The sequence below is a fragment of the Solea solea genome, chromosome 5, assembly GCF_958295425.1.
Source record: "Solea solea chromosome 5, fSolSol10.1, whole genome shotgun sequence".
Lineage (NCBI taxonomy): Eukaryota > Metazoa > Chordata > Actinopteri > Pleuronectiformes > Soleidae > Solea > Solea solea.
Genome location: NC_081138.1, coordinates 23,103,836 through 23,115,473, shown reverse-complemented (window position 1 = coordinate 23,115,473; position 11,638 = coordinate 23,103,836). Strand labels below are relative to the sequence as shown.

Below are 11,638 nucleotides of genomic sequence, written 5' to 3'. Positions count from 1 at the left end.
GTATCAGATGTTTTGGATGACAAATGTGTCGTTTTTTTTTTTTATAAAATTACCTGCAAATCATTTAGCTACATTTTCTCTGGCCAGAGGTCGTGATGGCCTGTGAAGTCGTTGGCCAGATATTTCAATTAACAGCAAATCATTTGGACAGATATAGTGAATAGAGGACCAGTGAATCATGCGGCCAGATGTTGTGATGATCAGTGAAATCTCTTGCCAGTGTTGTAGTAGAGTCCTCAGTGCTCGAGTCCAAGTAGAGCCCCTAGTTCCCAGTGTTTGAGTCTGAGTCGAGTCATTAATTGTCATTTTGAATTTGTTTTGCTCTTGTGAGCAAATGTGTAGTTATGCCGCTGTGGTATGAGCCTCTCTTCAAATGTCTTGAAACTCTGTTATTGTCATTTTCACTATTTGTTGCCACTGTGTTTTCATGTGGTGGCTGAGAGTCTCTTTGTAGTTGTTTTGCATCCGTTTGTGGTTAGTTTGTGTCTCTGTGGTCATTTTATGGTTTATCTGTTTCCGTTTGTTGTCGTTCTGAGTATTTGAAGTCGACTCGTGTTTCTTGTGGTCAATTTACTTCCATATGAGGTGCACGGCTGTGAGTCTTTCGACATCTGTTTGTTGTCATTTTGCATTCGTCTCCTTTATATATATATTTTTTACAGTATACGAACAAATAATGCTGTGGTGGTTTAAAGGGGAAACAACAATTCTCATATTCCTTTTTGATCACAAAGCAGTAGCAGGGTGCTGTGTCATTATAAGCACCCCTGAGTGAAAAAATAGATGTAGAATAATGCATTTACTTTGTGCTAATTCTCAGTTGCAAAGAGAACAACATAGTCAAAGCAAGTAGGGTGGTGTTCTATTTCCCTCACCATTACACTGTGGAATAACTTTTAATATTGTGACAAAATTTAATTTCCTTTCCAGCAACAACACCCATTGATCCTCCCAGCAGATTTAACATCATTATTAAACCAATTATTCAAAACATGCACGGCTGTCCTTTACTTAGATTTTTCATTCTGAAATATATTAAAGAAAAGATCACATAAAGCAAATAAATAAACACAACATGCTTTATACCTGGCTAGCAAGATTCAGATAATAAATTGATATTTATTATTTTAAGATTGAATATTAATTTAAGATTTAATACTTTCAGATATATACAGCTTCTCCTCTCACATTGCACGAATGAGTTCTGACAGAAAATAAACATAGAATAAAGCGAGTCAAACAATCTTCAGTTAGAGTTTGTATTTAAACTAAGTGGTTAGTCACACATTTCAAACCATACATTTCTCTATTCAAAAGTGAAACATTTCTGTCTTAGCTGCTTGACCGCTCCTGGACATTAGCCTTTAGCCACGAAAGCCTGAACTAAGATAAGTAAAAAAACTGTAGTGACAAATAAAATAAAAATAAAAAAAGTGGTGTCAATTTACTGAGTATATAAAGCAATAAAACACGAGTATTTCAACATAACAAAAGCTCAAATGTGGTTAAAAACAATTAGAGATATACTGTCTCTAGTAGAAGTGAAAATATTCAAAATAAAAACAAAGGAGTCTGTGAAAATCTGTGGTCATTGGCATTTGGATAAGACTGAGGGGACTAACACTTGGTCTTCTATCTTCCTTAAACTGTTACTGAGTTAAACTCATACAACATGTGTATTCAATGCTCAAACATGTCTTGAATAAACCTAGTGTAAAAGACCTTCACAGCAGATATTTCTCGACATGAAATAGTAGGACAGACACAGGTTTTTACCAGTAACATTACTTATTAAGAGAGCCAAGGTCATGCTACTGTTCAAGTGTGAGGGTAGGTCACACCAAATACTTGACACCGTAATGTTTTTCTCCCTCTGAAATCGTGTTATCTAATACTGTGTACATATTTCGCCCATTTTCTGGATGTATCCCAATGAGGTGATTTGAAATTATTATACTGTATAGTCATCATAGCATTGCTAAAACAACAAATCTAGTGGTGCTCCAAGACGTTTGCACAGTACTGTACATGCCTCATGTTACATGTAAGTTCTCAGGACAAGTGCAAAAACTTGGTGGATAAAGGTTAAAATACAAAATAAATCTGTGCAAAAAAAGCTTAAAACTAAAAAACATGAGTTCACACACATAAACAAATCAAGCTCACACACAGTATCTCACAGCTTCACTGCAACCATGCCACTGAATTTATAAAAAAATAAACTGTAGACAGAGGACTGCATATTCACCCAGGAACAAGTCAAATTCCCTTTAGAGATCCCATAAAGCAAACTCAGCATTTCTTGTCTTCACACATTATATATGTAAAAAAAAAAACCGTTGCTGAGAACATGTGGAGTAAAGAATGATGGAGTTAAAAACCTGAAAATAGCTTCTCTCCAGTAGTCTTTTAAAAAATGTTGAGACATGAGAAAAATATGGCTTCATGGTGGCTCAACTCCTCCTGCTAAACTAGCTCCGTTTATGTGCAATATGTCGTTAAACTAGCACCAAAATGGTAAAAAAAAAAAAATCACGTTATCGGAGTCTTTATGTTAATATTCTGTACAAACACTGACGAACCACGATGTTTGTGGAATCTGGTCTCCACTTGAGCAGGTAGACCAGACTTCTCTGCTCTGACAATCTCAGAGCAGAGCACTTAAGTCTTGTTAGAGAGAGAGAGAGAGAGAGAGAGTTAGCTGGTTGTTTGTGGACGGACAGACTTTCTGATGTTGATATTGGTGGACTCTATTCCTACTTAAATTATAACTCACTCACTGCTCACTATTCACTGCTTCGGTAAGGGTGGGTGGAGTCAGCCACTGATGTGTACCTGAGGCATTATGTGAGCGTGCAAATCCAAACCTGAATCTAATTCCTATTATTAAGTCATTAAAAAATGATTATTGCTTGAATAATTTTGCAAACAAGCCCTTTAAAAATGTGAAAAAAAGTGGAAAAATGATCAACAACCAAAACCTTAAGCAGTCGAATATGGCTCAATTCATCCAGGCGTAGGCGAACAGGCCATTCTCCTTCCACAGGTCACACCGAGTGGAGGAATAGTCCTGGACCAGCTTCAGGCTGCTGGAAAGGAGACCTGTGGCTTCTGGGAACGCAGGCCACTTAGTTTCCATCTTACCTGCACAAAAGAGAGCGCAGGTTAGACAAGGAAATGATGTGGAGACTGCAGCCACTGTGATATAGCACAGGTTCACCAGCCAGTCTGAATGAAATGATTGGTCATGTTTCTGGCTGAAAGTCAGACAGCGAGACAATGATCGGGTCAGTTGACACTCACACGAAACACCATCATTTAAAATGAGCGTCACCAACTGCTTTAACAGCTTCTTCTTGTCATGGACTGAACTGAACTATTTAATGAATGCAATAACATGCAGAGACAGGATGGTCTTTACCTGTTTTGGCAAAGTTGACAAGGTGCTGTGTGATCAGACCCTGGAAGCTCTTGTCCTCCTCAGAAAGCGGCTTCCCCAGAACAAACTCCAGTCCGCCAAAGAAAGCCACGGCATCCAGGCGGTGAAAGGAGAAGCGGCTGGGAAAGGGCAGGAGCGCTGTGGACACGTTGACCTGTCCTGACGGCGTGTAGGTCACCACGTACCGATACACAGGGCTGTTCAGTTCAGCTGCACATGAACAGAGAGGAACATTTTATCTCCACTATAACACTGCAGCTTCACACCTTCAGCCACAAGGGGGCAGTGCAATGTTGGGGCAATGTTTCACCATGACCATGGACCAAAATTTTCTTTTCTGTCACAGGCTGTAGAACTCAACATCGGATCTGCTTTGTACGACAGAAAACACTCGGTTATACAACTTAATATACACCTACATTATGTTTATCCATTGTTGTTAAATGGTTTATTAAGTTATTATACTTATACACTTAATTTCAATATTTTATAACCCATGCAAATATTTATTTTGTACAGCTGCTGGAGTATTTGTTTATACTTTCTTATATGGCTTATTCTTCTGTTTGCATGAATTTCTTGCGTTTGATCTCATATTTTCCTAGTTTATATATTTCAATAGTGTCCAACACCTTGTTTCTGTCTGTCCCATTCTTTGGTTCTACCCATATATTTATATAAAGGTAAAATATGCTACAACTTTGGCACTGCACTTCATTTTTATGCTCTTTCTTTACCCACAATGCCAATAAAATATGAACTGCGCACTCTCATTGCAAGTGTTGAAACTATTCCAGTACTGAGTTTATTGAACAGTTGAGTGACTGCTCAATAAAACCAATATTAAACAGTGCTTAATGTGTGAAAAAAACACACACGCGCACACACACACGCACGCACGCAGCATTTATTGTCAGAAATGATTTGTCAATATAGTTTAATTTGACATTTGTTGCTAAACAATGAGTCCTTTATTATGTCAAGCTTTAGATCTCCAAGTGCCACTTTAAATACATCTCAGAGATGAGTGTGTATATTGCTATTGACGTATGCTTCCACAATAACTACAATTATTGGTTATTGTTTTTTCCTATTGTGGATCCCAAGGGAAACACTCTCTCTTTTTCTTTGCACTACTGCGGTGTTTACAGCAAATTAACAATAAACCAGATATAACACCATCATTGTAATGGAAGTTGTGAGAGAGTTTACCTGCAGCTTTCTGGGCCAGCTCGTCTTTGGGGCAGGTGACCCTGATATCGGACACCATGGTGGTGTAGGCCCTCTCTGGGCAGCGGTCCGTGGTGGGACATGGTGCTGAGCTCGGATACAGGTCCAAAGCGTCTTTGGTGAGATTCTTACTGAAGGACTGAAGTTTGTCTGAGTGGTGACGGGGCATGAGAATGTGAGGTCAGAAAAAAAAATGGCTGCCTTGAGAGTATACTTCAAATATAGCCGACAGCAGCTGTTACCTGTAACGAACCACCTGTAGTCCCCCCAGGTCCACGTGGAGATGTTTGCAGCCCGTGGACTACAGAGAAGACACAGAGTCTGATTGCAATTCTGACAGAGTGGGAACAGCTGTCAGTGATGATCCTGAACCAAGTGACTACTCACCTGAAGTCCGCCTCCTGCTTCGTCGACCCGATGAGGAACGGTACGTCACTGTGGCCTCCCTTCTTCTCCCACACCTCAAAAGGTGGAGCGTCCAGGACCAATCCATCCACTACTGTCATAGCTCTAATATAACGCCCTCTGGTGGGCAGGTCTGTCATCTCATCTGCTGCCCAGTATGGGTACTCCTGCCATGGGGCAGCCTAATATGATAATAATAATAATAATAATAATAATAACACCCTTTATTGTAGGACAATATTATTTGTTTGTTTGTGAGAAGCATAACTCAGAAAGTAAAGGATGGATTGGAGGGAATTGTTAGATTTTGATGGTGATCTGTTTTCAGGATTGCTTGATAACTGGTAAACCTTATGAGACAGAGGAGTGTACTGACACAGTGGGGAGCTGAGCAGCCTCGGTGGGGCTTGGAGGTGCCTTCTCTAGTCACATGATAATTACTAATGTATTCATGCTTTTGGCTGCACTCAACTGCTTTCACTTATTTTATACAAGTTGGAAACGGGGGTGTAAAGTGGTAATTATGTATGTTTATTAGTATGTTACAAGTATACTACTTATTTACATATTATCAGCACAGGGTAATGTTCCTTGGATAAAGTGCTATAACAGTTGTAGAGACAAATAGTCAACCCAGGACATAGATTTATAGAATTTAAATAACAGAATGGAAGTGTAGGCAAAAAAAAACCTGAAACACAGACCACTGTGAAATAAACCAGTAACCACCGAGCCAAATGTAAAGTGACAGTGCTTATGGTTACAGAAAGCAGCTAATATATTCTTAGGACATCATAGACGCAGCGTGTTTCCCACCTGTAGGACGTTTCGGACAGAGAGACGTCTGAGGCAGGTCAGGTCTTTGCAGCCCGTCTTCTTCAGGAACACAAGATTGTCCGACTCGGCCTGTTTCAGTGTGGTGTTGTGGAGGTATGGGCCACTCATGTCCACCGCGGCGTGGAAGAGACCCTTCGCCAGCGGGGACATCATCAGTGTCCACACTTAAGAGGTCCCACGTAAATCACAGCAGAGAATAAAAAAAACATTATGTTAGGGCTGCAACTGACTAACATTCTGAATATGAATTAACGGACACATTATTATATTTAATTGTTTGGTTGGTCTCCAAATGAATAATGAAGTCCAACAAAAACAATAAATTCTCTTTAGCACTGTCAAAATTAATACAATGAACGTAATTGAAAACACATCGACACACTGTAAACACGGGCATTAACAAGCTGCACATGGTGCACAGGTGCGTAGTGATAGTAAAGGCAAGACAGCAGAAAGTAGTTCAAAGCAACCAGCTGTAGATTAGTCTCCAGATTTACTTCTGAAGAAAGTGCTCTCTTTGGATAAAATCGCTTCAGACAAGTAGTGAGAGATAAAACCAGGGTTAATACTGTTCTGGCATTTCCATGACAGAGACTTTTACGAGCCATGAAAGAGCTTCAAAATGCTAACCTCTCTCCCCCTCGACTTACGGACAACGTGATGCTTAAGTTACATAATTGGTGACCAGCTAGAAGAATGGTTTCTTACAGCAGCTGACACTACTTTGCCAGATTTTGTCTATAATTGTGTGATTTATTGTTGCATGCATTTCTATTCCCAGATTCCTTTTTTTTTTAATAATTTCTTTGATGTGAAGACCTGTGTCTTTTTATTTTCTCTTGTATGTAAATGTGCCTTTGATTGCAAGGTCTTTAACGTGAAAATCAATCCACATTGTCACCCGTTTGTTCGTGAGTGGCCTGGCAAACAAGGTGCTAATTTGGCAACATCGCTTCCTGTTGTGACAGGAATGTTGAAGCACGCTGCGGTTTGATCTTCATTGATCTTTGATCTCAGCTCATTTTATAGGTGGCAGGTTTGACAGGCTCAGTATGTGTCACAGCAGCAGCGACACATTTGAATGCGTTTGGGTTTTTTTTACCCCCCAATTTATTTATCATTTAGAATTTCATTAAATACCTGAGCTCTGTCCAAATATGGTAACTTTCCCAGGGTCTCCTCCAAACACGTGGATGTTCCTCTGGACCCACTTCAGAGCTGCAATCTGGTCCATGAGGCCATAGTTCCCTGTAGGTGAGAGGGGGGGGGGGTTTAGTCAATGAGAACATGCGTCGATGCGGCCTTGTTTCCGGTGTCCCATTTTCTTCCTTGAAACTAAATTTAACTATTTTCTTGCTGAGGGGGGTGAGGAAATGGGGCACGGAATTAGGAGTGTTCAAAATTAGACTGGCGAGTGTGACAGAAGCGAATCCTGGAAGATGAAAAGGGACATGTGCGCCCTGCCATCACGCCATCCTGTCATGTGACGCGCTCTCATTTACCAGGTCATATCACATCAAGGTCACAGCGGGCTCATTTGTATTACACAACAGAAGAAAACTCAAAAACACACACCCACGGCGTTCCATTAACATGGAAGAGAGGGCCTCGGAAATTAGCTCCATTTATCCAGATCACATTAACATTCATTAAGTATTTACATCTCAATGGAAACATATAGATTAAGTGTTCAATTTGACTGGGAGCACAATGTAAACACCATGAATATTTCAAGGCTTAAGTGGTACACAGCCTGTAAGAAAATTAACACCTGTTAAAACTTTAACAGAATGCAGCTCACCACAGTGATCATCAACATAATCAACTATTGTCAATACGTTTTTGGGAATAAAAAAAACTGATGATGTAAATTGTAGGGAATTTTTTTGTGATTGATTTAAAGATCAAGTATAATGATACTGATGTTTTCATTGTATGAATTGTTATTTTCATTAGCAAAGATTTAACTGATCTTCTCTACGGAGGACACCATGTTGGACCGACATGTTTTTTACAGACAAACGAAGCAACTTTTGAGGTGAGGTGAGAAATATTCAGCTGCAACGTGCAACTTCTCCAACTGAACCCCACGCTCAAGTGAAAAGTTTCTGAAAGCTCAGAAATCACAATTTGTGATGTTTGTGCTGATGTTTTCATAAATGATTTTCCGTTGATGGCAAGTTCATTTACATCTTGTCATTAAAGCCATGTTGGAATTGTATTGTGTCTCAGGAAAAGTTTCCCAAGTGACTAATCTTCATTTACTGCGTGAAGTTAACGTTTCCCTGCCCATAACTGCCATTCCTGAGCAACAATTGTTTTCACAACTTTACAATCTGAGCACCAAGCATATTGTGATTAAATCTTCCCATGATGTAAACATGACTTCTCAAGTCCCATTTAAAGGCCCAATAGTGAAGAGGTCAGTATGTCAAAGGCTCTTTTCTTGATGTTATTAATTTTGTTTCTCTAATTAAAACAAGAACTGGTGACATAAATCAAAAGCAGAGCCACTGGTGCTTGTATTCTGAAGTTCTAGCTCATCTAAAACAGGAAGTGTTCAAGGTGACCCCTTGTGACAGACGACCCCACTGAATCTGTCCATCACAAGGCTCCACCTATCATTTTTAAGTTGTTTTTGAGTGTAAGCAATTGTCACTAGGGTTTGGTACCGTTTACACTGGAATCTACATGAGTTCCTCTTACATGAATTCAGTAAAACAGTTCAATGTCTTCACTGTTCCTGTAAGAGTGAAAAATTATTAAAACCTCTCAATTTCAAAAGAAAAAAACACTGTGGAATAGATCAATAATCGCAAAGTTCAGCTTTAACAATTGATTAATTAAAAATGTGCATCAGAGTTATGTATGAGGGATCATGGACAGGTTGTCACAACTGAGACTAACAATGTTTCAACCGTAAAACAAACTCCAGTGGTACAGTGAACGTACTTCCCTGCTCTGTGTGTGTGTGTGCGTTTGTGTCATGGACAGACCTGATGTGTTACTTGGAGAACCTTCTCTTAGTATCTCCAGGGCCAAGAAGCCAAAGGCATTCAGTCTGTAATTAAAGCTGACGTAAACCATTCCCGTGTCCGCAGCGAGCTTCTCTGAGGGTGAGTAGCCCTCTTCTCCTCCGCTGAGTGTGTGCAGGTGTCCTCCATGGATCCAGACCATGACAGGTACTTTGGCATTGGGCTTCAGCGTGGGCGTCCACACGTTGACAAAGAGGCAGTCCTCCTGACCAATCACCTTCCCCGTGCTGGACATCGGGCGAACCTGAGGACACACACTGTGGAAGCGGCCCGCGTCATTCACCGTGCTCTTGCACACTGGTGCAGCTGGAGGAGCCCAACGCAGCTCACCAATGGGTGGGGCAGCATAGGGCACACCCTTAAAGGAGTAGGCTCCATTTTTCTGAAAGAAAAAAAAAAGGATTTAGATACAGACTGAAGACATCTTTCATGATCAGCCTCACACTGAAAGACGGCCAAAAATCCCTCAAACTGAGAACTGGTTCGTGTTGCTGTAAGGTACCAGTGCTACCACTACATCACAGTGCAACCAACATGACATAAATCACTCATTTATGATCTTTTCACATTGAAAAGAAGTTGAAAACTTCACTGAGGGGTTAGTGTCTAATGGTTTTATCTTTCTTGAAACTGTGATGTTGAAAATAACTAATGCTGTATTTTCTTGATACTTATAGTAAAACCACATGCCCATGGTACAACTAGTGTCTTGACCATGACATAGAGTCCACACTCACATATCTCCCTCTGTACTCTCCACAGTCGGTCAACACCTGGACGAGACCTGGTGGCAGCGTCTGGGCCACGTAACCCAGATAGGTGGCGAGAGCAAGGAGGGTGAGCACGCCAAGGCAAATGAAGAAGATGCAGCGTCTGGAGAGCACCAGGAAGGGGCTGATGTATTGTCTGTGACGGACGTACTGCAACTCGTCCTCTTCTTCCTCCTGAACGAGATACCGGTACTCGGTCCTCTCAGGGACCTCAAATGCGTCCTCGTTCATCTCCGCGCTGGGACAAAAACAAACAGAAAAAACAAATTAGCCTCAGATCGCAAGTGATTTACTCTGCCAAAGAGCAAACATGTGTGCAGAGAACACCTGTTTGCTGAGCCACTTAACAAAAGGATCATCTGATAAAATCTACACTTGCTGAAGTCAGCAATATTTTAAGCATATGAATGGCATTTTATTTGGCCATAAGACATCCTTGTCTGACTGGAAACTGAAGTTGTTATCACTCTATAAACTGCTCACTTTTTAATTCAACATTTTTAAATGACACGAGTTGTTGATCCACTGTTGCTGAATTTTAATGACTTTGGTGATTAAATGTGTTATTCAGATTCACCAGCAGCTTCCATGTCCCTGCAAGCTAAAAACACTTGTATTCTGTACGGACTTTACAAACCAACACAAAATTAAGTTTTCTGATTAATTCTTGCTGCAATATTTCAGTTAATATCATGCAGTATAGAAAACATAAAGAGACTGTGGAGCTTATAGTTCGAGGTGGTTTGTGTGTGTGTGTATATATATATATATATACACACATATATATATGCAGAAATGTAATATTATGAGATGCGTCCCTACACCAACAGTCATATGTATGAAATTAGAAAAATATGTTTATATATGTAGTATACTTCTAATATATTTAACATATGGACATTCAACACAAGTACATATATCATTTTTTATTACACTGTCCTAGTCTAGACTAGAAAACCTGATCCTAATGAGGCAGAACCTCATTTCTGAGGCTGTGGTTAGGTTAAGGTTAGGGTAAGGCATTAACTGATTATAGTATGGTTAAGGTAAGTGATTTTGTTGAGGCTGTCCAATGAAAGTGAATACAGAACAAAACAAGAAAAGTTGTGCAAGCCTGTGTATACGTGCGTGTGTGTGTGTGCAAAAGGGAAATGATTTAAAAAAAAAGTGAGGGGAACAATAAGTGGATATGACGCAGAACTAACTACAGTGCAAGAAGAATGACTTGTTTGAAAAGCGAAAATAGAATCATAAATAAAACTATAAATATAATAATAAACTCAATTTACTGTTGCAAAGGTGAAAACACTGTTAAAAACAACCTCACGACTCTTCTCACTGTTGTTGTTTACTACTTCATGTCTTCATGTTTCCTGCTCTCAGCCTGACTCTTGGTTTTGAGTTCAAATCTTTCTTTTACTCTTCCACACACACCGTGTCTCTGTCTTCACTCAGACACATGAACACATGAGGAAGATTTACTTTACTCACCCTGTCACGTACACATCTCACCAATGCACACGCAGACAAACGAACTCAAACAAAGTTGACGCATTTAGTTTCCTCAGGGTGGAGCGCGAGCGCCAATGCCCTCAACACACTTCCTGTCACGTTTAAAGAGACAGTACACATGGAGGTCAAATGTACGGAAGAGGATTAATGCCAAATGTAAATTATAAAATAAAAATGGAATTATGAGTTTTTCAATTCCGACCATTTTTCTCGCTTTTTTATTCTTTAAATTTTGTTTCCAAAAAAATGTACATGTGACCCTCATCCTCTTCCGTACAAACTCACTCACAGAAGGGGCCAACATTTAAAACACTGTCCAAGTCATGGGCCAAACAGGAAGCCAAACATTTATTGAACAGTAATATGATACAATTACAATTTTTATTAACATTACATTCAAGCCAAATGAC

The 11,638-nt window shown here is 39.9% G+C and overlaps 1 protein-coding gene across 1 annotated transcript; it reads right to left on the bottom strand.

The window, feature by feature from the left end:
• Positions 1-1,245: 1,245 nt before the first annotated feature.
• si:ch211-71n6.4 (para-nitrobenzyl esterase) lies at positions 1,246-11,309 on the bottom strand. The gene is made up of 10 exons (XM_058629922.1): positions 11,208-11,309; positions 9,684-9,954; positions 8,908-9,328; positions 7,052-7,159; positions 5,891-6,075; positions 5,057-5,256; positions 4,912-4,970; positions 4,652-4,819; positions 3,422-3,649; positions 1,246-3,144 (listed from the first exon to the last, which is right to left on the bottom strand). Exons 2-10 carry the CDS (start codon positions 9,945-9,947, stop codon positions 3,002-3,004), a joined length of 1,776 nt encoding a protein of 591 aa, XP_058485905.1. The 5' UTR covers positions 9,948-9,954; positions 11,208-11,309; the 3' UTR covers positions 1,246-3,001.
• Between the last annotated feature and the right edge of the window lie 329 nt (positions 11,310-11,638).

Coding starts and splice junctions, on each gene's coding strand:
- si:ch211-71n6.4 (XM_058629922.1), bottom strand. CDS start 9,947: ATGAACGAGGACGCATTTGAGGTCCCTGAGAGGACCGAGTACCGGTAT. Junction 9,329..9,683: donor GAGAGTACAGAGGGAGATAT/GTGAGTGTGGAC, acceptor TTTTTCTTTCAG/AAAAATGGAGCCTACTCCTT. Junction 3,650..4,651: donor GCTGGCCCAGAAAGCTGCAG/GTAAACTCTCTC, acceptor GTTCATGTGCAG/CTGAACTGAACAGCCCTGTG.